General features: G+C 61.4%; 1 protein-coding gene across 1 annotated transcript in view; it reads left to right on the forward strand.

Moving 5' to 3' along the window:
- The window catches only part of LRP1 (LDL receptor related protein 1), a gene marked incomplete at both ends in the record, with an annotated part of 80,568 nt that overhangs the window by 50,959 nt on the left and 7,025 nt on the right, over window positions 1-22,584 (forward strand). The window contains 45 exons of the mRNA XM_080360587.1: window positions 59-233; window positions 318-412; window positions 637-786; window positions 1,004-1,144; window positions 1,222-1,350; window positions 1,772-1,903; window positions 2,099-2,233; window positions 2,309-2,438; window positions 2,675-2,801; window positions 2,961-3,112; window positions 3,213-3,337; window positions 4,200-4,571; window positions 6,341-6,530; window positions 6,696-6,900; window positions 7,044-7,236; window positions 7,634-7,759; window positions 7,852-7,980; window positions 8,417-8,536; window positions 9,066-9,179; window positions 9,529-9,678; window positions 9,910-10,044; window positions 10,472-10,588; window positions 10,723-10,851; window positions 10,983-11,105; window positions 12,222-12,362; window positions 12,436-12,623; window positions 13,428-13,611; window positions 13,763-13,848; window positions 13,977-14,096; window positions 15,016-15,203; window positions 15,410-15,615; window positions 15,719-15,907; window positions 16,051-16,199; window positions 16,620-16,713; window positions 16,877-16,993; window positions 17,080-17,199; window positions 17,699-17,821; window positions 18,549-18,674; window positions 18,873-18,989; window positions 19,992-20,098; window positions 20,942-21,074; window positions 21,309-21,428; window positions 21,800-21,922; window positions 22,144-22,287; window positions 22,363-22,497. Of these exons, the coding sequence (XP_080216713.1) occupies window positions 59-233; window positions 318-412; window positions 637-786; window positions 1,004-1,144; window positions 1,222-1,350; window positions 1,772-1,903; window positions 2,099-2,233; window positions 2,309-2,438; window positions 2,675-2,801; window positions 2,961-3,112; window positions 3,213-3,337; window positions 4,200-4,571; window positions 6,341-6,530; window positions 6,696-6,900; window positions 7,044-7,236; window positions 7,634-7,759; window positions 7,852-7,980; window positions 8,417-8,536; window positions 9,066-9,179; window positions 9,529-9,678; window positions 9,910-10,044; window positions 10,472-10,588; window positions 10,723-10,851; window positions 10,983-11,105; window positions 12,222-12,362; window positions 12,436-12,623; window positions 13,428-13,611; window positions 13,763-13,848; window positions 13,977-14,096; window positions 15,016-15,203; window positions 15,410-15,615; window positions 15,719-15,907; window positions 16,051-16,199; window positions 16,620-16,713; window positions 16,877-16,993; window positions 17,080-17,199; window positions 17,699-17,821; window positions 18,549-18,674; window positions 18,873-18,989; window positions 19,992-20,098; window positions 20,942-21,074; window positions 21,309-21,428; window positions 21,800-21,922; window positions 22,144-22,287; window positions 22,363-22,497 (6,504 nt within the window). The remainder of the gene's footprint in view (window positions 1-58; window positions 234-317; window positions 413-636; window positions 787-1,003; window positions 1,145-1,221; window positions 1,351-1,771; window positions 1,904-2,098; window positions 2,234-2,308; window positions 2,439-2,674; window positions 2,802-2,960; window positions 3,113-3,212; window positions 3,338-4,199; window positions 4,572-6,340; window positions 6,531-6,695; window positions 6,901-7,043; window positions 7,237-7,633; window positions 7,760-7,851; window positions 7,981-8,416; window positions 8,537-9,065; window positions 9,180-9,528; window positions 9,679-9,909; window positions 10,045-10,471; window positions 10,589-10,722; window positions 10,852-10,982; window positions 11,106-12,221; window positions 12,363-12,435; window positions 12,624-13,427; window positions 13,612-13,762; window positions 13,849-13,976; window positions 14,097-15,015; window positions 15,204-15,409; window positions 15,616-15,718; window positions 15,908-16,050; window positions 16,200-16,619; window positions 16,714-16,876; window positions 16,994-17,079; window positions 17,200-17,698; window positions 17,822-18,548; window positions 18,675-18,872; window positions 18,990-19,991; window positions 20,099-20,941; window positions 21,075-21,308; window positions 21,429-21,799; window positions 21,923-22,143; window positions 22,288-22,362; window positions 22,498-22,584) is intronic.

The following is a 22,584-nucleotide window of genomic DNA, read 5'->3' on the forward strand; positions in this document are numbered from 1 at the left end:
GTGTCACCGCAACCCTGTTTGCACAACTGACGCGTCTCCTTCCTCTCTTGCCTTCCAGACCTGCCCAACGCTCACGGCCTCTCTGTGGATTGGGTTTCCAGAAACCTCTTCTGGACCAGCTACGACGCCAACAAGAAGCAGATCAACGTGGCACGGCTGGACGGCTCCTTCAAGAACGCGGTGATCCAGGGGCTGGACAAGCCCCACTGCCTGGTGGTTCACCCGCTCCGGGGGTATGTTGGATGTACACGGTGCTGGCAGGCTGAGGGGGACATCTCCACGGTGCTGCCGTGCTCAGTGTTCCCTCCCCGGCGCAGGAAACTTTACTGGACAGACGGGGACAACATCAGCGTGGCCAACATGGATGGCAGCAACCGCACTCTGCTCTTCACCAACCAGAAAGGGCCTGTTGGTACGGACCCCCCGGTGTCCCCCGGTGTCACCCTGCCTTGCAGGGCCCTGAAAACCTGCGGTTCCCTCTCTGGCAGCCCCAGCTCCCCATGGGCCTGGCGGCTTGTTTGTGCTGGGTCTTCCATTCTGTCCATCGCCCCATCTGCTCGGCCGGTATTGTCCCGCCTCCCGATTGGTGACGGTCCCTGTGTGCTGCCCGGTCACTGATGGCCTCGTGCTTTCCAGGCCTGGCCATCGACTACCCAGAGAGCAAGCTGTACTGGATCAGCTCTGGCAACGGCACCATCAACCGCTGCAACCTGGACGGCAGCAACCTGGAGGTGATCGAGTCTGTGCGGGGTCAGCTCAGCAAGGCCACCGCCCTGGCCATCATGGGTGAGAGCTGGCAGGGTGACGGGGACGGCTCGTGGAGCCCTTTCCTTTCTCCTGACCCTCCCCAAACACTTGCCACCTCGAGCAGCTGTGGAGGGGATGCTTCTCCACCAAAGACCGGGTTCAGACCCGCTTCTTGCAGGCCGTCATGTGTAAATCTTTACAGCTGCGATGGGAGGGGACGGGGGAAGCTGCTGCATGTTCTACCTTCTCCTTGCAGGTGACAAGCTGTGGTGGGCTGACCAGGCCTCCGAGAGGATGGGCACCTGCAAGAAGAAGGACGGCTCGGAGGTGACGGTGCTGCGCAACAGCACCACGCTGGTGATGCACATGAAGGTGTACGACGAGAGCATCCAGCAAGGTGAGCGCGCGGTGCCGGCGCCGCAGCCCCGCAGCGGCCGCTCCGCGGTGCCCTCACCCCCCTTCTCTCCGCGGCAGCTGGAACCAACCCCTGCAGCCTCAACAACGGCGACTGCTCGCAGCTCTGCCTGCCCACGTCCGAGAGCTCCCGCTCCTGCATGTGCACGGCCGGTTACAGCCTGAAGAGCGGGCAGCAGTCCTGCGAAGGTGAGCGTGTCCCTTTGCTCCGCACATCCTTGCCCTGTTTTGGCGCTGTTTCCCTTGGGAGGGAAGAGCTCCCTCGCTCCCCGGTTGCTGCCAGGGCCTCTCAAAGGCTGTTTGTGTGCAAAATGTTCTCGGTGGTTTTGGAGGGGGCTGGCAGAGCTGCTGCGCCATCTGGGTCAGGGCAGGGACTGAATAACAAGCGCTGCCCTGACCCAGATGCAGCCCGGAGCCTTTGCCAACGCTCGGGGACGGAGGCGGCTCTGGGAAGAGGCCCCGCTCGTGCCTCCCCCGTTCCCTGCTGTGGGTCAGGACCCCTGGAACAGGCTGCTCGGGGGCTTGAAGCCTTTGCCACGAGTTGTGGCTGCTGAAGGGACAGCGTGTGGCTTGCGGGATGCGTCTGACCGTCCCCGCATCCATCTCGCAGGTGTTGGCTCCTTCCTCCTGTACTCAGTCCACGAGGGGATCCGTGGGATTCCCCTGGACCCCAACGACAAGTCGGATGCGCTCGTGCCCGTGTCAGGGACCTCGCTGGCCGTGGGGATCGACTTCCACGCAGGTGACGCGGGGCTGGGAGTGGGACAGCAGGGCTGGAGAGGTGGGAGGGGGATGTCACCAGACTGTCCTTTGGCGGCATCTCCTCTCGGGGTGAAGGTCCCAAGTCCCCACTGCTGTGGGTGCAGCTCAGCCCAGCTTTGTGCCGTCTGTGGGGTGACGGTCACTGACACCCCCTCTCCTGCCTGGCCCCTCTCAGAGAACGACACCATTTACTGGGTGGACATGGGGCTGAGCACCATCAGCCGGGCCAAGCGGGACCAGACGTGGCGGGAGGACGTGGTCACCAACGGCATTGGCCGCGTGGAGGGCATCGCCGTGGACTGGATCGCCGGTGAGCCGGGGCTCCGGGGCCAGGGTGGATGGGGAGCGGGGCTCACGCGGGGTCCTCACCGGCCGCTCTCTGCAGGAAACATCTACTGGACGGACCAGGGCTTCGATGTCATCGAGGTGGCCAGGCTGAACGGCTCCTTCCGCTACGTGGTCATCTCACAGGGGCTGGACAAGCCACGCGCCATCACGGTCCATCCAGAGAAGGGGTGAGACACCGCACGAAGCTGCATGGAGGGGCAGTTGGCTGGGGGGGTGGCCACGTACCGGGGACCCCCAGTTTGCACGGAGGAAAGAAGGACTCACGGGTCTCCGCCGTGACAGCCTCTGGACTGAGGCCCCGGTGTGGATGGATGATGGGGAGAAGTGTTTGTCCCGTGGCCAAAAGCCCCAAAGGTGCTGCTGCTGGCCAGCCCCGTGGTGACGTCCCTGCTGTCCCCTGCAGGTATCTGTTCTGGACGGAGTGGGGCCAGTACCCCCGCATCGAACGCTCGCGCCTGGACGGGACGGAGCGGATGGTGCTGGTGAACGTCAGCATCAGTTGGCCCAATGGGATATCTGTCGACTACGAGGTGCGGGGGCCGGCTGGGGCCTCGTGGGGAGCCGCTGCCATCCCCAGGGCCCTGGAGTCTCCTCCCCAGGGCCAGGAGGGTTGTGCAGGGTGGCGGGAGTTGGGGACGGTGCCACCGTGCTGCTCCATCGCTGACGGGGCTGCTTTCCTATCGCCTCAGGACGGGAAGCTTTACTGGTGCGACGCCCGGACGGACAAGATCGAACGGATCGACCTGGAGACGGGTGAAAACCGAGAGGTCGTCCTGTCCAGCAACAACATGGACATGTTCTCGGTGTCGGTCTTCGAGGAGTACATTTACTGGAGCGATAGGTATGGAGCCCCAGGGTTCGGGCGCTGCTGAGGGGGTGACAGAGCCGGGTGCTGCTGGCGGTCCCTGCGGTGGCCATTGAGTGACTCTCTGCTTTCTTAGGACCCACGCGAATGGCTCCATCAAGAGAGGCAACAAGGACAACGCCACCGAGTCGGTGTCCCTGCGGACGGGGATCGGCGTGCAGCTCAAGGACATCAAAGTCTTCAACCGGGCCAGGCAGAAAGGTGCGGGGGGTCCCCCCTTGGGATGGGGACAGAAACAAATGGGCTGCTGTGGCCTCATGTCATGGTTGAACCCCAGCTGGCAATACAAGCACAGAGCCGCTCACTCACCCCCCGCAACAGGGGAGAGAATCAGAAGGGAGAAACTTGGAGTGAGATAAACACAGTTTAGTAAAATAACAAAATACTGATACATTACTAGTCAATATAGATAGAAAATAGAAATAAAAGATAGTCAAGGCAATTCCTCATGAACACGCTGAGCAGCCAGTGCCAGGAAACGGCACCTGGTCCCAAAGCCGATCCCAGAGAGAGAAAAGAGGAGAAAGGCAGAAAGGCTCAGAGGCCTCTGCAAAATGGTAAAAGGACGAACTAAATGTCCCACACCAAAAACTCCCCCAACTGCGCCCCATAGAGAGAGCGGAAGGGACACCCAGAGAGTCCCGACTCTCCTTAAATAATGAGCAGGATGCTAATGGGCTGGAACAGTGTGATTGCTCCGTGTGGGTGCCAGTCCAGCTCTGTCCATCCATCCCCTTCCTCGCTGCCTCACCCCTGTGGGCAGAGCTCAGAGTGTCCTTGGCTCTCAGAGCAGAGCGATTCAAAACATGAACCCTGTGCTGGGCTGGTATCTGCTTGTTCTCCAACTGAGTGCAAATCATGAGCGTGCTGGCTGGGAAAGAGAAAGGTTTGTAATGCAGGAAGGAAATCAACCCGTTCTCAGTCCAACCAGCACACCTTGCCAAAGGGCCACATCACTGCATGGACATGATCCTGTTTCTTCACCCTCGGGGTGGGGAGAGGCGAAAAGCAACCGAGCGGGAGCATCCACAGCCCCTCAAACACCCTCCGCTTCCCTCCCCAGGCACCAACATCTGTGCGCAGAACAACGGGGGCTGCCAGCAGCTGTGCCTGTTCCGCGGCGGCGGGCAGCGCACGTGCGCCTGCGCCCACGGCATGCTGGCCGAGGACGGCGTCGGCTGCCGCGACTACGACGGCTACCTGCTCTACTCGGAGCGCACCATCCTCAAGAGCATCCACCTGTCGGACGAGAACAACCTCAACGCGCCCATCAAGCCCTTCGAGGACGCCGAGCACATGAAGAACGTCATCGCCTTGGCCTTCGACTACCGCTACGGCTCCAAGGGCAGCAACCGCATCTTCTACAGTGACATCCACTTTGGCAACATCCAGCAGATCAACGACGACGGCACGGGGCGCAAGACCATCGTGGAGAGTGAGTGTCACGGGGTTCTCTCTGCCTGCGTGTCCCCTTGGGCCCCTCTTTTCTGTCCATCCCCACTTCTTGAACTCTCCGCCTCTTCACCAAATTGCTTTTTGGTCCTTTTCTTGGTTCTTTGGTGTTTTCGAGAGCTGTTTTGAGTGGTCGCTGTTCAAGCTTCAGCTGGGAGCTTTGTAGCAGCACCTGTGGTAGAGGACGTGCCAGGAGGAGCCCGCAGAGCTCGTTTGGCAAGGCGGGCGCCTCACCGGGCTCCGGCGCATTGCATTGCTCTAGAAACGATGCGCTGCAGCAAACCCGCGCTCCGCTCCGTGTTTGCGTTCGACCCGCGGCAGAGCCGCAGAGCCTGGGCAAACCGTGCCCCGCCGGCACCCCCAGCCGCGGCGTGCGCTCCATTGGGTTTATTGGCTCCTCCGGCGGCTGAAGGGACCGCGGCCGCCGCTCCGTGTCACCAGGGAGCACCTCCAGCAAGGGTTATGGATGTGCTCGCTAATGAGTGGATTTACATTTGGCACTTCGGATGGCTGTTAGCAGAGATCGGGAGAGCAGGGCCCATCTGTCGTAGCTGGTTCATTAAACCTTTTGCTGATCATTAACGAGGGAGGAAAGATGGGTTTATAGTTCAAGTTCCTGGCTGGGGAGCTGAAGGGAAGGTCTCCTTGGTTGGCTACGAGTCTGCCTTGTCTCTTTGTGGCTCTGGGCCTTGGCAGAGAGGACTCTTCCTTTCCCTTTCCCTTTCCCTTTCCCTTTCCCTTTCCCTTTCCCTTTCCCTTTCCCTTTCCCTTTCCCTTTCCTTTTCCCTTTCCCTTTCCCTTTCCCTTTCCCTTTCCCTTTCCCTTTCTCCCTTTCCCTTTCTCCCTTTCCCTTTCTCCCTTTCCCTTTCTCCCTTTCTCCCTTTCCTTTTCCCTTTCTCCCTTTCCCTTTCTCCCTTTCCCTTTCCCCCTTTTCCTTTTCCCCTTTCCCTTTCTCCCTTTCCCTCTCTCCCTTTCCCTTTCCCTTTCTCCCTTTCCCTTTCTCCCTTTCCCTTTCCCCCTTTTCCTTTCTCCCTTTTCCTTTCTCCCTTTCCCTTTCTCCCTTTCTCTTTCTCCCTTTCCCTTTCTCCCTTTCCCTTTCTCCCTTTCCCTTTCTCCCTTTCCCTTTCTTCCTTTCCCTTTCCCTTTCCCTCTCTCCCTTTCCCTTTCCCTTTCTCCCTTTCCCTTTCCCCCTTTTCCTTTTCCCCTTTCCCTTTCTCCCTTTCCCTTTCTCCCTTTCCCTTTCTCCCTTTCCCTTTCCCCCTTTTCCTTTTCCCCTTTCCCTTTCTCCCTTTCCCTTTCCCCCTTTTCCTTTTCCCCTTTCCCTTTCTCCCTTTCCCTTTCTCCCTTTCCCTTTCTCCCTTTCCCTTTCTCCCTTTCCCTTCTCCTTCCTGCAGGGACCCGGGCAAGTCCCGGCCAGCACCTGGGAGATGATCAAAGCATGAACTTGAAAGCCAAGTTCAAGTCCTCATTTAATCGTAGGTGAACATCCCTCAGCCTTCCTATACGGAGGTCTCATTACCACTTGGTAGCAGAAACCTGCCCAGGAGGCTCCTGGGGTCTCGTCCTCAGCTCAGCCCCCCCCGGGCGCTGCGCGGTGTTAGCGAGCAGCCAAAGCCTCCGAGGGGTTTCATTAGGTGGTAATTAAAAGAAATGACTTCGGGCTGCCAAGGAAGCCGCGTCCCAGCATCCCGGTCAGTGTGCGGAGCAGCCGGCAGCCTGGGCTGGATGTGACCGCCGCCTGTTCCCCCGCAGACGTGGGCTCGGTGGAGGGGCTGGCGTACCACCGTGGCTGGGACACGCTCTACTGGACCAGCTACACCACCTCCACCATCACCCGCCACACCGTGGACCAGAGCCGCCTGGGCGCTTTCGAGAGGGAGACGGTGATCACCATGTCGGGGGACGATCACCCCCGCGCCTTCGTGCTGGACGAGTGTCAGAAGTGAGTGGCCCGTCGGTGGCTGTAGTGGCCTCATCCATTCCCCTCCCAGCCCTTTTTACACAGGGACGCGTCCTGTCCCTCCCAAAGTCCCCACAAGCCCCACGGCAGCAGAGGGGTGGGCAGAGCTGGGCTTGCAAAGGGCATCATATGTCTCTCCCCTCCCAGCCTGATGTTCTGGACCAACTGGAACGAGCAGCACCCCAGCATCATGCGCGCCACCCTCTCCGGTGCCAACGTCCTCATCATCATCGACCAGGACATACGGACGCCCAACGGGCTGGCCATTGATCACAAGGCTGAGAAGATCTATTTCTCTGATGCCACGCTGGACAAGATTGAACGCTGCGAATATGACGGCTCGCACCGCCACGTGAGTCCAGACCTGGCCCTGGGGGGAGAGAATGGGGGGAGAGGGGCGAGCGTGGGGCTGGCGCGGTGTCCGAGGACACACGGCGATGGGCTGAGCCCCGCACCCGCGTTCCCTCGTGCTCATGGTTTGCCCGTGTCCGGCAGGTGATCCTGAAATCGGAGCCCGTGCACCCCTTTGGCCTGGCTGTCTATGGCGACTACATCTTCTGGACAGACTGGGTGCGCAGGGCCGTGCAACGGGCCAACAAGTACGTGGGCACCGACATGAAGCTCCTGCGTGTGGACATCCCGCAGCAACCCATGGGCATCATCGCTGTGGCCAACGACACTGATAGTTGTAAGGACCCCCCCGGTCCCCTGTCCCTGCAGTGTCACCGCTGTGGGCCCCTGCTCCCCATGCTTGCAGACCCCCCTGCCAGACCCCTGCTCGTCCACCGCGTCTGCAACCAGGGGAAGGGGAACCCGTCCCACCATCCCTCCTGGGCTGGCGTTGCCCCTCGGGACCCTCATCCATCTCCAAACCCTGTGCAGGCTGAAGAGAGGGAGAATTTGCCCCATTTGTGCTCTTCCTAGGGCATTGTCCTTGCAAAATGTGGGGAAACTGGGTGTCCCCGACGCTGTGTGTCCCCCGCAGCCCCATTGGGAGATCTTGGGGAGGAGCTGCTGCTTTTCCTCTGCCCAGAGGGACGGGACCGCTGAGCCCGTCCCTGGTGTGACTGCTCTGTCCCTCCTAGGCGAGCTGTCCCCGTGCAGGGTGAACAACGGCGGCTGCCAGGACCTCTGCCTGCTCACGCCCAAGGGACACGTCAACTGCTCCTGCCGCGGCGAGCGAGTCCTGCAGGAGGATTTCACCTGCAAAGGTGGAAGTGGGAGCCGGTGGGGACGGGCCAGGGAGGGCGAGCAGAGTCCACGCTCAGCCTGGCAGAGCTGACGCTCCCTGCGCCCTCCCCAGCCCTGAATTCCACCTGCAACGTGCACGACGAGTTCGAGTGCGGCAACGGCGACTGCATTGACTTCAGCCGGACCTGCGACGGCGTGGTCCACTGCAAGGACAAGTCGGATGAGAAGCAGTCCTACTGCAGTAAGGTTCCTCCTCTTGCTGCTTTGCTCAGACACAAGCGCCCCCCGGCACGCTGCTCGAGCTGCTGGATCCGCACGGCAAAGGGACACTCCGGGGTGTCTTCTCATGTCCCTCAAGCGCTCACAGTCCCTCTTGCCCCGCAAAGATCGGTCCCGCTAGGTCAGGCTTTAAGGGCTCCAGATCCCTCCCAGTTTTGGGGGGCTGGAGAGTGACACTTTGAGCCAAGCCGGTGGGGGCTGCAGCACCCCCGCTAACACCAACTGGGCAAAGGCCATGCTTAGCCCCGCAGTTTTGCCAGCACCTGTTTCCTCTGCTTGCCTGTGTAGTTTCATTCCTTTTGAAGGGTCCCCGAGGAGCTCAGACCCCCGGGGGTGCTGGTCCTCCCCTCGTGCTCACCTCTTCCTCCTCCTCCTCCTCCTCCTCCTCCTCCTCGCAGGCAGCCGCAAGTGCAAGAAGGGTTACCTGCACTGCATGAACGGGCGCTGCATCGCCAGCCGCTACTGGTGCAACGGCGTGGACGACTGTGGGGACAACTCGGACGAAGTGCCATGCAACAGTAAGCAGGGCGCTGGCTCCCGGCCAGCCCTTGGGCTGTCAGCTGCCGGGGACGGGGACAGGCGTTCCGGGAAGGAGTTACCTTCAGCTTGACAGGATCGGAGCGGAGCTGGGGCTGAGTCAAGGGCTAAATCCTCCTTCTGCTGCTGCTGCCGCTGAGCACTTATAAAGCTTGTTCCCGGGGAGCTGCCATGCAGCACCCAGAGACCACAAGGACGGAGGTTTGGCAGGCAGAGGGATACGAGGCGATGGTGTCGCTGCTCCTCCACTCCTGGGAAAAGGGCACCCAAGCATCCCCAAAAGCAGCATCGCTGCAGGAGCCTGTTTGCCTGGTTCAGAACTGATGGGGAAGGTCAGGAGCTCGCTGAGCCCGTCCGGCCCTGCGGGTGACAGGATGAGACAAGCTCCGGGGGGGCATCCGTAGCTGTGGGGGGGTGTTCATGCACATCCACACCTCGAGTGGGGCCCGTGGGGTGGCTGCGTGCTCCGCGTCCCCCGGCTCATCCACAGCGGGGGTTTCCCCCTTGCAGAAACGAGCTGCGCCGCCACCGAGTTCCGCTGCCGAGACGGGAGCTGCATTGGGAATTCCAGCCGCTGTAACCAGTTCATCGATTGCGAGGACGCTTCGGACGAAATGAACTGCAGTGAGTGCCCCGGCTGCCATCCCGCGTTCCGCAGCCCCCTCAGCTCTGCCCGGATGGAGCTCTGGAGATGCTCCTATGGGATTGGGTCTGGGTCCCTGCACCTTGTTTGGGTGTCTGGGACTTGTGCTATGTTGGGGAGAAGGGCTCTGGTTGCCATCCCAGCCCATCACCGCAGCCTCCGCACAACGCTCAGCACCCACAGCCCCCCAGAGGGGTTTAACACGGTCCCAGCAGCTCGGGGCGTGCGTGGGGCCGGGTCGGCGCGGCGCAGCCGTGGGGAGGGAAGGGCAGCAGCAGCGGGTTTGTGCGCAGCACCGTAGCCCGGGGCTCACGCTGTTCCTCCTCGCAGCTGCCACCGACTGCAGCAGCTATTTCAAGCTGGGGGTGAAAGGCACCACGTTCCAGAAGTGCGAGCACACCTCGCTGTGCTACGCGCCCAGCTGGGTGTGCGACGGGGCGAACGACTGCGGAGATTACTCAGACGAGCGCAACTGCCCGGGTGAGGCGGGGAGAGGGAATGGGGCTCAGCGGGGGCATCGCGCCAACCCGCTGGGGTCGATTTGGGTGGTGGGTGCTCTGTTTGTGCACCGGGACCATCGTCCTTCGCCCGCGTGGCTCCTGCACGGAGGGTGCGGGGTCACAGCGGGATTTTGGGGCGGAATCCTCAGGTTGGGGGGGCGCAGGGCATATCTGTGCCACCACCCTCGCTGATGTTTCCCCCACAAAGCAGGCGGGAGGAAACCCAAGTGTCCAGCCAACTACTTCGCCTGCCCAAGCGGGAGGTGCATCCCCATGACTTGGACCTGCGACAAAGAGGACGACTGCGAGAACGGAGAAGACGAGACGCACTGCAGTGAGCGGCAGGGTGGGGAGAGCACGGGGGTCCGGCCCATGGCAGGGGGCGGCGGGCGCGCTGGAGGTGTGGCAGGACCCCGTCTTCTCTCTGACATCCCTTTGCCAAGCACCACACTCCAGATTCTTCCCCCTCTGGGGTCTTATTGCACCAGCTGGGGCTTGTAACTGTGACCAACACAAGTATCCTGCTGCGTTGGTTTGCTCAGCATGAGTGTGGATGTCTGTAGTTGTATGGAAGGCGGCCAGTTACGGCTCGCTTGAGTTATGCTTTTAGCTCCGAGCTCCCTGAACAAACCCCAGACGGTGCTCAGGAACTGGGGAACATCCCTACACCAGCCCTGCAGCTGCTGCGCCCGTCAGCGCGGTGTCCGGGCTCTGCTGCCGTGTCCTTCCCCAGCATCACCCGAGCTCTGACCCCTCCTCTCCTCCTCTCCCAGACAAGTTCTGCTACCCGGTGCAGTTCGAGTGCAACAACCACCGCTGCATCTCCAAGCTGTGGGTGTGTGACGGGGCAGATGACTGCGGGGATGGCTCTGATGAGGACAGCCGCTGCCGTGAGTCCGCGCCAGCCCTGCCCATCCTTTCCTCCCCCTTCGCTTTGCTGTGCCGTGCTCCCCGCTGCTTTCCTGGGGCTCCCCCAGTGCTGGTTCTCTGGGTGGGGATTGACCGGCTGCTTCTCCCTCCCCAGGGCTGACCACGTGCAGCACGGGATCCTTCCAGTGCCCGGGAACCTACGTCTGCGTGCCGGAGCGCTGGCTCTGCGATGGGGACAAGGACTGTGCGGACGGAGCCGACGAGACCCTCGCTGCCGGCTGCCGTGAGTCCCCACAGGGCTGGGTGTGCGGTGGGGCAGAGCGGGGTGCAGGCAGAGCTGCCTTTGCGGGGCGAGATAAAGGGTTGGGGGGCAGGTGGGAGAGCGCGAGGTCTGACGGCGATGCCTCGTTGCAGTGTACAACAACACGTGTGATGAGCGGGAGTTCATGTGTGGAAACCGCCAGTGCATCCCCAAGCACTTTGTTTGCGACCACGATGACGACTGTGGCGACGGCTCAGACGAGTCCCCGGAGTGTGGTGGGTGTCCCGGGACCCAGGGGACAGCAGGGGCCGTATCTCCTGTAGCCCTGGCCCTGACAGCCATGCTGGGTCTCCCGGGCTTTGAGATGGGAACCTGGAAGGGGTTTGTGTCCCCCGTGGTGTCCCCTGAGCCTCAGGCTTTGAGATGGGACCAGGGAAGGGGTTTGTGTCCCCTGAGCCTCAGGCTTTGAGATGGGACCCTGGAAGGGGTTTGTGTCCCCTGGGGTGTCCCCTGAGCCTCAGGCTTCGAGATGGGACCCTGGAAGGGGTTTGTGTGCCCCGTGGTGTCCCCTGAGCCTGGGGCTTCGAGGTGGGAGCATGGAAGGGGTTTGTGGCTCCTATGGTGTCCCCTGAGCCTCAGGCTTTGAGATGGGACCAGCGAAGGGGTTTGTGTCCCCCATGTTGTCCCCTGAGCCTCAGGCTTCGAGATGGGACCATGGAAGGGGTTTGTGTCCCCCGCGGTGTCCCCTGAGCCTCAGACTTCAAACTGGGACCAGGGAAGGGGTTTGTGTCCCCTGGGGTGTCCCCTGAGCCTCAGGCTTTGAGATGGGACCCTGGGAGGGGTTTGTGTCCCCCGCGGTGTCCCCTGAGCCTCAGACTTCGAGATGGGACCCTGGAAGGGGTTTGTGTGCCCCGTGGTGTCCCCTGAGCCTGGGGCTTCGAGGTGGGAGCATGGAAGGGGTTTGTGGCTCCTATGGTGTCCCCTGAGCCTCAGGCTTTGAGATGGGACCAGCGAAGGGGTTTGTGTCCCCCATGTTGTCCCCTGAGCCTCAGGCTTCGAGATGGGACCATGGAAGGGGTTTGTGTCCCCCGCGGTGTCCCCTGAGCCTCAGACTTCAAACTGGGACCAGGGAAGGGGTTTGTGTCCCCTGGGGTGTCCCCTGAGCCTCAGGCTTTGAGATGGGACCCTGGGAGGGGTTTGTGTCCCCCGCGGTGTCCCCTGAGCCTCAGGCTTCGAGATGGGACCATGGAAGGGGTTTGTGTCCCCTGAGCCTCAGGCTTTGAGATGGGACCCTGGGAGGGATTTGTGTCCCCTGAGCCTCAGGCTTTGAAATGGGACCCTAGGAGGGGTTTGTGTCCCCCGCGGTGTCCCTGAGCCCTGCCCTCCCGCAGAGTACCCCACCTGCGGCCCCCACGAGTTCCGCTGCGCCAACGGCCGCTGCCTCAGCAACCGGCAGTGGGAGTGCGACGGCGAGTTCGACTGCCACGACCACTCGGACGAGGCGCCCAAGAACCCGCGCTGCAGCAGCCCAGGTAGCGCGGGGGCCGCGCCGGGGAGGGGCCGCCGGCCGCCCCGCGCTGCGCTCACCGCGCCGCCTCCCCGCAGAGAACAAGTGCAACGACTCCTTCTTCCTCTGCAAGAACGGGAAGTGCATCCCCGAGGCGCTGCTCTGCGACAACAACAACGACTGCGCCGACGGCTCGGACGAGCTCAACTGCTTCATCAACGAGTGTCTCAACAAGAAGCTGAGCGGCTGCTCCCAGGAGTGTGAGGACCTCAAGATCGGGTACAAGGTAGGGGAGGGTGCTCAGGGGTGCTCTCCCGCTCCCTCCTTCCTTGGCACGGTTTAACCAGAGCTGGCGATGCAACCGCGGTAGTCGCTCGCTCGCCACCCCCCAGCCTGCACTTTAGGAGAGAGAATCAGAAGGGAGAAACTTGGATTGAGATAAACACAGTTTAATAAAATAACAGAATACTAATTCATTAGTAGTAAATATAGATAGAAAATAGAAATAAAAGATAGTCAAGGCAATTCCTCATGAACACACTGAGCAGCCAGTGCCAGGAAACGGCACCTGGTCCCAAAGCCGATCCCAGAGAGAGAAAAGAGGAGAAAGGCAGAAAGGCTCAGAGGCCTCTGCAAAATGGTAAAAGGACGAACTAAATGTCCCAACCAAAAACTCCCCCATCTGCGCCAAAAAGTGCAAAGAGAAGGACCCAAGAGATCAGAAGAACCAAAACCAGAAGGTCCCGACTCTCCTTAAATAATGAGCAGGATGCTAATGGGCTGGAACAGTGTGATTGCTCCGTGTGGGTGCCAGTCCAGCTCTGTCCATCCATCCCCTTCCTCGCTGCCTCACCCCTGTGGGCAGAGCTCAGAGTGTCCTTGGCTCTCAGAGCAGAGCGATTCAAAACATGAACCCTGTGCTGGGCTGGTATCTGCTTGTTCTCCAACTGAGTGCAAATCATGAGCGTGCTGGCTGGGAAAGAGAAAGGTTTGTAATGCAGGAAGGAAATCAACCCGTTTTCAGTCCAACCAGCGCAGCGTCCCAGCGTGCGGGCTCGGGGTGTCTAACAGCTCCGGTTGCCTCCTGCAGTGCAGATGCCGTCCCGGGTTCCGGCTGAAGGACGACGGGAAGACGTGCATCGACATTGACGAGTGCTCCACCACCTACCCCTGCAGCCAGAAGTGCATCAACACCCTGGGCAGCTACAAGTGCCTGTGCACAGAGGGCTACAAACTCAAACCCGACAACCCCACCAGCTGTAAGGCTGTCACAGGTGAGAGGTGGGGACGCTCTTCTGGCTTAGGCTTAAGCTTAGCTTAAGCTTAGGCTGGGCTGCAGCGGGGTAGGGAGGGCGACCGGTCCCCAGGGGATCTGCCCATGTCCCGGTGGCGTTTCCTGACACGTCTGGTGGTTTCCCTGTGCAGATGAAGAGCCCTTCCTCATCTTCGCCAACCGCTACTACCTGAGGAAGCTCAACCTGGACGGCTCCAATTACACGCTGCTCAAGCAGGTGGGGGGAACAGGAGGATGCACCAGCACCCCGTGCTTGGGATTTGGGGCTGGAAAGGGGCTTTGTAAAGCCCCCGTGAGCCTGTGCCAACAGCTCAGGCTGTTCCAACGCTTCTCCCTTCCTCCCAGGGGCTGAACAACGCGGTGGCTCTGGATTTCGACTATCGGGAGCAGATGATCTACTGGACAGATGTCACCACGCAGGGCAGCATGATCCGCCGCATGCACATCAATGGGAGCAACGTTCAGGTGGGGGTCTGAGGTACCCTTGGGTACCCCCGGTCCGGGCAGCTGCTCCTCACCCACCTCCTCACCAAGAGGCTCCTGGAGCAGCCAGACTGGCACCAGGGCCACCGGGAAGAGGAGGGGACAAGCCCTCGCTGTGGGTCATCAGTGGGTTCAGGGCATCAGCCCAGGTTCACAGGATCCCAGAGTGTCAGGGGTTGAAGGGACCTGGAAAGCTCATCCAGTGCAATCCCCCCATGGAGCAGGAACACCCAGATGAGGTTACACAGGAAGGTGTCCAGGCGGGTTGGAATGTCTGCAGAGAAGGAGACTCCACAACCCCCCTGGGCAGCCTGGGCCAGGCTCTGCCACCCTCACCACCAACAAGTTTCTGCTCAGATTTAAGTGGAACCTCCTGTGTTCCAGTTTGCACCCATTGCCCCTTGTCCTGTCCCTGGTTGTCACCAGCAGAGCCTGGCTCCATCCTCCTGACACTGCCCCTTTCCATATTGATCCCCAGGAATGAGTCCCCCCTCAGTGTCCTCTTGTCCAGCTCCAGAGCCCCAGCTCCCTCAGCCTTTCCTCACACGGGAGATGCTCCACTCCCTCCAGCATCTTGGTGGCTGCGCTGGACTCTCTCCAGCAGTTCCCTGTCCTGCTGGAACTGAGGGGCCACAACTGAACACAAGATTCCAGGTGTGGTCTCCCCAGGGCAGAGCAGAGGGGCAGGAGAACCTCTCTGACCCACTGACCACCCCCTTCTAACCCACCCCAGGTCCCATTGGCTTCCTGGCCACAAGGGCCCAGTGCTGGCTCATGGTCACCCTGCTGTCCCCAGGACCCCCAGCTCCCTTTCCCCCACACTGCTACAGGATGTTTTGCAGCACCATCCTTGTCTGATTCTCTCTGTCCAGCCCCAGCACGTCTCATTTTCTCCCCACAGGTTTTGCACCGCACTGGCCTCAGCAACCCCGATGGGCTGGCCGTGGACTGGGTGGGAGGCAACCTGTACTGGTGCGACAAGGGCCGGGACACCATCGAGGTGTCGAAGCTCAACGGTGCCTACCGCACCGTGCTGGTGAACTCGGGTCTGCGCGAGCCGCGGGCGCTGGTGGTGGACGTGCAGAACGGGTGAGAGCCTCGGGGACCCGGACCTGCCCCTCTGCGCAGGGAGGGGACCGCGGCCCCTCCGCCACCTTGCCGGAGTCGCAGCGGCTGGGAGGTGGGATGAGACCGCTGCCCAGCGCCGCGGTTCAGCCGCGCGATGGGCAGAGTGTGGCCGCTGCTGTGTCTTGGGCCGGGCTCAGCGTCCCTCTGCTTTTCTGTTTGATCCCCAGTTACCTGTACTGGACAGACTGGGGGGACCACTCCCTGATCGGGAAGATCGGCATGGACGGCACCAACCGCAGCGTCATCGTTGACACCAAGATCACTTGGCCCAACGGCCTCACCCTTGACTACATCAACAGCCGGATCTACTGGGCTGATGCGCGGGAGGATTATATTGAGTTTGCCAGCCTGGACGGCTCCAACCGGCACACGGGTGAGAGCTCTGGGCCTCCCGGGGCACCCCCAGGCCGAGCTGTCCCTGGAGAGAGGTGATGGTGTGGGGCAGCCCGCCCTGAGCCGCCCGCTCCCCCTCGCAGTGCTGAGCCAGGACATCCCGCACATCTTCGCGCTCACCCTCTTTGAGGATTACATTTACTGGACCGACTGGGAGACCAAGTCCATCAACCGGGCCCACAAGACGACGGGAGCCAACAAGACGCTGCTGATCAGCACGCTGCACCGTCCCATGGACATCCACATCTACCACCCCTTCCGCCAGCCTGACGGTGAGTCCCCGGCACGATGGCAAAGGGACGCCGACTCGGGCACGGGGTGCGGGAGGGGATGTGCGGTGAGATGGGTCTCACCGTGCCACCCTGAGGGTCCCCTCCTTTGGTCCGACTCGTGGTTGTCTCCCTGTTCCCCCCAGTTCCCGACCATCCCTGCAAGACCAACAACGCCGGCTGCAGCAACCTCTGCCTCCTTTCGCCGGGCGGGGGGCACAAGTGCGCCTGTCCCACCAACTTCTACTTGGGCAGCGACGGCAAAACCTGCGTCTCCAACTGCACGGCCAGCCAGGTAACGGGCTGCATGGACGTATCCCTCCTGCCATCCGTGTCCCTCCTGCCGTCCGTGTCCCTCCTGCCGCGGTGTCACCGTGTCCCAGCCCCTCTGATGTGTCTGGGTGCTGGTGCGTGGGCAACACCTCCCTCCTGTGGCACTTCCCAGCATGTACAACCCGGAGTTATCTGGGGGTGCCCAGGGGAGCAGGGACTCTCTGGCTCTGGAATGACCCTCTGAGTGTCCCCTCTGTCCCCCACACCCTGGTGGGTTTAGGGCTGAGGCTGCTCCAGGTCAGGACACAAAGTGTCCTGGGGCTGCCTGGACAGGGACAGCATGGGGATCAGTGCCCTTGGCAGAGTCCCCTTGGGGCAGAGCCATCCGGGGTCCTCCTTCCCCATTCCAAGACACCCTAAGAAGCCCGTTTCTCCGTCACAGTTTGTCTGCAAGAACGACAAGTGCATCCCTTTCTGGTGGAAATGCGACACCGAGGACGACTGCGGGGACCGTTCGGACGAGCCGGAGGACTGCCGTGAGTGCCGAGCGGCACCGCGCGCGCCCGGGGGTGCCGACCCCCAGGGCTGGGGGCTGGTTGCTCAGTCCCTGCTGAAGACCCCAGAGGGGAAAGCGGGAGGTTGAGGTTTGCAATTAAAACGTTGCCCAGAGCAAACATTTCACCCTTGCTCGCCCCGCAGCTGAATTCAAATGCAGGCCGGGCCAGTTCCAGTGCTCCACGGGGATCTGCACCAACCCAGCCTTCATCTGCGATGGGGACAACGACTGCCAGGACAACTCGGATGAAGCCAACTGTGGTGGGTTCCCCTGGCGCCCCTCAAGCCCCGGCAGCGCTGCAGCATCTCATGGAGCAGAGATGCAGCTTTAATCCATATCTTCCCAGATATCCACGTCTGCTTGCCCAGCCAGTTCAAATGCACCAACACCAACCGCTGCATCCCTGGCATCTTCCGCTGCAATGGCCAGGACAACTGCGGTGACGGCGAGGATGAGAAGGATTGCCGTGAGTGGGGAGCTGGGGATGGGGAGCGTGCACGGGTCGGGCTGAGGAGCTCAGTGCTACATCAGATCCGTGGCTTTGGGTATCGGCTTCTCCGCTGGCCGATCCCTGCACATGGGGCTTTCTCCTCACCTCCGCTCCGCACAGACCCGCTGTCCACCGTCACCCTGCTGCTCGCACAGACAGTCCCATTTCCTAATGGAGACAAACCCCTTAAATCCCGCAGAGCGGCAGGTTCAATATTTGCCGTGGATTTGTGCAGCTGAGGGATCTTGTGGCATCTGCACTGTCTCCCTGCAGCTGGTCGAGTCTATTGGGGCCACCATAGGGCTCCACTCTGTTGTGCGTGTGTCACCAAGCGTGGCCAGACCCTTGTTGTGATGCCCAGACCCTTGTTGTGATGCCCAGGGCGCCTCTCTGCCCTGGGGGGCTGTTTTGTGGGGTGGTGGTGAGCAGACTGCCAGCCCCACGGTCCCTCCTGACTCTGTGTCCCCCCTTGCAGCGGAGGTGACTTGTGCCCCCAACCAGTTCCAGTGCGCCATCACCAAGCGCTGCATCCCCCGCGTCTGGGTGTGCGACCGGGACAACGACTGCGTGGATGGCTCCGATGAACCCGCCAACTGCAGTAAGAATCCTGGCGGGGGGATTATGGGGGGGTCTGGCCACACCAAAACTGGGGGCTCCTCTGCAGCTGGGTCACATCGGTGTGTCTGCCGGTGGGTGGCGGGTCCCTGCTCGGTCCCTGCTCAGTCTGGAGTCGCCCTCTGGCACAGAGACAGCCCTGCGGAGAAAGAAATGTGCCTCCCCTCCACATATTGACCACATCTAGAATATTGTGTCTAGAATATTGTGGGCCCCTCAGTTCAAGGACAGGGAACTGCTGGAGAGAGTCCAGCGCAGCCACCAAGATGCTGCAGGGAGTGGAGCATCTCCTGTGTGGGGAAAGGCTGAGGGAGCTGGGGCTCTGGAGCTGGACAAGAGGACACTGAGGGGGGACTCATTCCTGGGGATCAAGATGGAAAGGGGCAGTGTCAGGAGGATGGAGCCAGGCTCTTCTGGGTGACAACCAGTGACAGGACAAGGGGCAATGGGTGCAAACTGGAACACAGGAGGTTCCACTTAAATACAAGAAGAAAGTTCTCCATGGTGAGGGTGGCAGAGCCTGGCCCAGGCTGCCCAGGGGGGTTGTGGAGTCTCCTTCTGTGCAGACATTCCAACCCGCCTGGTTCCTGTGTAACCTCATCTGGGTGTTCCTGCTCCATGGGGGGATTGCACTGGATGAGCTTTCCAGGTCCCTTCAACCCCTGACACTCTGGGATCCTGTGATCCACATCATCCCCATCTCCCCCCAGCACAAATGACCTGTGGCGTGGATGAGTTCCGCTGCAAGGACTCGGGCAGGTGCATCCCGGCACGCTGGAAGTGCGACGGGGAGGACGACTGCGGGGACGGCTCCGACGAGCCCAAGGAGGAATGCGGTGAGCAGGGAGTGGGGCTGGAGACGAGCCTGGGGGCACCTTTTGTCCCCCCTTCCCCAGGGGTTGAGCTGCCCTGGCGCTGTCTGCCCATCTCCCTCCCCAGTGTGGGGTTTTAGCTGCTCCTTTTCCAAACCGCGTGTGCACCATCCCTCCCCTTGCATGGTCACAACGCTGACTCCTGTCCCTTGTCCCTCCCAGACGAACGCACCTGTGAGCCCTACCAGTTCCGCTGCAAGAACAACCGCTGCGTGCCGGGCCGGTGGCAGTGCGACTACGACAACGACTGCGGAGACAACTCCGACGAGGAGAGCTGCAGTACGTACCGCCCTCCAGCCTTCGCTATCCGGGGAGCGCCCATGCGGTGGGGAAGGGAGCGGTTCAGGTCCCCCCAGCCCCTCTGCCTGTCCCCAGCAATGGGCAGGAGCGTTGGGCTGGGGCACCTCGTCCTACTGGTGGTAGAGCCGCTTTGCTTTGGTCCATCACCCCATTCTGAACCGGTTCGGCCTGGGAGGGCGGTGGGGACACTTGTGGCTCTGCTGCGGGCAGGTCCTGGCCCTACAGAGGGACCGAGCTGCCCATGGGATGTCCCCAGGTCCGCTGCAACTGCAGGGACAGAGCCAGACCCCCTCCCGCCACACAGCGCCCGCCTGGGTCCCTCTGTGTCCCTGCAGCGTTCTGGGGTGCAACTTTTTGTCCTTTTCTGTTGATTTCATGGCGTGTTTTTTGAGTTTGTGCCATTTCACTTCATCTTCCGTTTTTCTCCATTTTCACACTGTCGTTATGGGGCGCTCAGAGGTAGGTTTCTGCCAAAATCTTTTAATTCCCACATACAGTCTCGCTAACATAAATGAAGACGATTAATTGCAGGTGAGGGCAGAGGGGCTGGGACTGGACAACCCAGGCAGGTTTATTGAGCACCAGCATCTTCCTCCACTGGAGCCACAGTCGGGGAGGGGCCTGTGCATGGCTCGTACTTGGCTCCAAAATGTGTCCCCACTTGACCCTTCCTGCTCCGGCTGGATCCCCCTGCCCGTCTCTTCCCTACGGTGCCGTGGGGCAGCAGGGACCTGTGGAGAACGACTCTGGGGACACGTGCAGCCAGAAGCATCCCCAAAACACCCCATTTCCTCGCAGGGAGCTGCGGGACGGGGAGGGCGCTGGGAGGTGGTGTCAGCTGCGCCGCTCGCCGGCAGTTCCCCCAGCTCTGCTTGCACCCCAACCTGTCCCCAGCGCCACCGCCGCGTGTCTGTGTCACCCTGTGCCCCCCGCGCTGCTGACCTGGCAGTGAGGGGGACACCCCGTGTTCTCTGTCCCCAGCGCCCCGGCCCTGCTCGGAGAGCGAGTTCTCGTGCGCCAACGGGCGCTGCATCGCCGGCAGGTGGAAATGCGACGGGGACCACGACTGTGCGGACGGCTCTGACGAGGTACAGCACTCCGGGTTGGCACATTCGCACTGGCCACGTGGTGGTGGGGGGGACATCACACCCCGTCTGTGTCGTGGTTGAACCTGAGCGGGCAAAGCAACCACGCAGCCGCTCACTCACCCCCCGAATAGCGGAGAGAATCAAAAGGGAGAAACTTGGATTGAGGTCAACACAGTTTAGCAAAATAACATCATACTAATACACTACTAGTAAATATAAATATAAAATAGAAATGAAAGATAGTCAAGGCAGTTCCTCATGAACACGCTGAGCAGCCAGTGCCAGGAAACGGCACCTGGTCCCAAAGCCGATCCCAGAGAGAGAAAAGAGGAGAAAGGCAGAAAGGCTCAGAGGCCTCTGCAAAATGGTAAAAGGATGAACTAAACGTCCCAACCAAACCCCCACATCTGCACCCCAGAGGGAGAGCGGAACAGACACCCAGAAGATCCCAACTCCCAACTCTCCTTAAATAATGAGCAGGATGCTAATGGGCTGGAACAGTGTGATTGCTCCGTGTGGGTGCCAGTCCAGCTCTGTCCATCCATCCCCTTCCTCGCTGCCTCACCCCTGTGGGCAGAGCTCAGAGTGTCCTTGGCTCTCAGAGCAGAGCGATTCAAAACATGAACCCTGTGCTGGGCTGGTATCTGCTTGTTCTGCAACTGAGTGCAAATCATGAGCGTGCTGGCTGGGAAAGAGAAAGGTTTGTAATGCAGGAAGGAAATCAACCCGTTTTCAGTCCAAGCAGCACAACGTCCCAGTGACCCCCGGCCACCGGGGCTGAGCCGGGTCCTGGGTGCAGTCGTGTCCCTGCTGACCGCTGTCCCTCGCCGCTGTCCCCTGCAGAAGGACTGCACGCCGCGCTGCGAGTTCGACCAGTTCCAGTGCAAGAACGGGCACTGCATCCCCATGCGCTGGCGCTGCGATGCGGACGCGGACTGCATGGACGGCACCGACGAGGAGAACTGCGGCACTGGAGGTAACGGCAGCGCCGTGCGGCTCCGCGGGGCTGGTTGTCACCCCCTGTGCCCTCGTGTGTCCTGTGTCCCCGCTGTGGGTGGATGCCCTCCCCGTGCATGTGTCAGCACCGGTCCCTGGGCATGCACAGACATACCCGAGCCCTGCGGAGCGCCCGGCTGTGCTGAAATTGGAGCTGTGGCCCCAGCGCCGTGTCCTGGCAGCCAGGCTGACGTGTCCCCTCGTACTCTCACAGTTCGCACGTGTCCCCTGGACGAGTTCCAGTGCAACAACACGCTGTGCAAGCCCCTGGCCTGGAAGTGCGACGGGGAGGACGACTGCGGGGACAACTCGGACGAGAACCCCGAGGAGTGCTGTGAGTGACACCGTGACAACCTGGGGGGCCGTGGGTACCTCCGGCAGCTCCGCACGTCCCCTCTAGATGGGTCCCCTCATGGGGGGGGACGGGAGGTGGCTCCGGTCAGAACGCAGGGTCACACAGGTGCTGGGCTGGCCGTGGGGCAGGGGCTGGGGGGCAGAGGGCTGACCCTCCCGCAGCCGGGCCAGCAACCGGGCAGTTGTCTTTGCTTCAGTCTCTTTGCTTTAGTCTCCAGAGCCTGCTCGCCCTCGTGGGACAGGCCATCCCGGAGAGCGGGCAGAGGCCAAGCGGCGGCTCGTGACAAGCGTGACAGCCTGGCTACGGCGTCTCCTTTCACCGTCACCATTTGTTTCTGTTTGCTGGTGCAGTGAAATTCCAGTGTCCCCCCAACAGACCGTTCCGCTGCAAGAACGACCGGGTATGTCTGTGGATCGGTCGACAGTGCGACGGCATCGACAACTGCGGAGACAACACGGACGAGAAGGACTGCGGTGAGTGGGGATGCTCGCGGGCCCCGCTCTGGCCCGGCCCTGGGACTGGTCCTAGCAGAGCCCGGCTTTAGCCCAGGAGCTGGGGTTTGCTTTGCCTACTCCTTCCCAAAAACTGGGTGGTGAGTGTAGGCGTTCTGGGTCCCTGCCTGGCCCCCCGTTTGCACCCCATGGCTCCCGTGGGGGGACACAGAGCGTCACAACCGCTGGCCGTGCTCCCGCAGAGTCACCCACAGCCAAGCCCAAGAGCTGCAGCCAGGACAAGAACGAGTTCCTGTGCGAGAACAAGAAGTGCATCAGCGCCAACCTCCGCTGCAACTTCTTTGATGACTGCGGAGATGGTTCCGACGAGGATTCCTGCTCCCACGGTGGGTGGCGGGACTGGGGTGTTGGGAGGCGGGAATCGGGGTTGGCGCCGGTGCTGACGGTGCGTCCCACCCCAGACCACAAGTCGTACGACTGCACGACCAACGCCACCATGTGCGGAGACGAGGCCCAGTGCGTTCGGTCACGCTCCACCACGTACTGCACATGCCGCAGAGGCTTCCAGAAGGTGCCGGACAAGAATTCCTGCCAAGGTACGTCCTGGCGCTGCCGGAGAGGGTTGGGGTTGCACTGTTGGGATTACGGTTGGTTTTTGCCAATGAGATGTGTCTTTGCACCTC

Source organism: Nesoenas mayeri (genome assembly GCF_963082525.1).
Source record: "Nesoenas mayeri genome assembly, chromosome: 28".
Lineage (NCBI taxonomy): Eukaryota > Metazoa > Chordata > Aves > Columbiformes > Columbidae > Nesoenas > Nesoenas mayeri.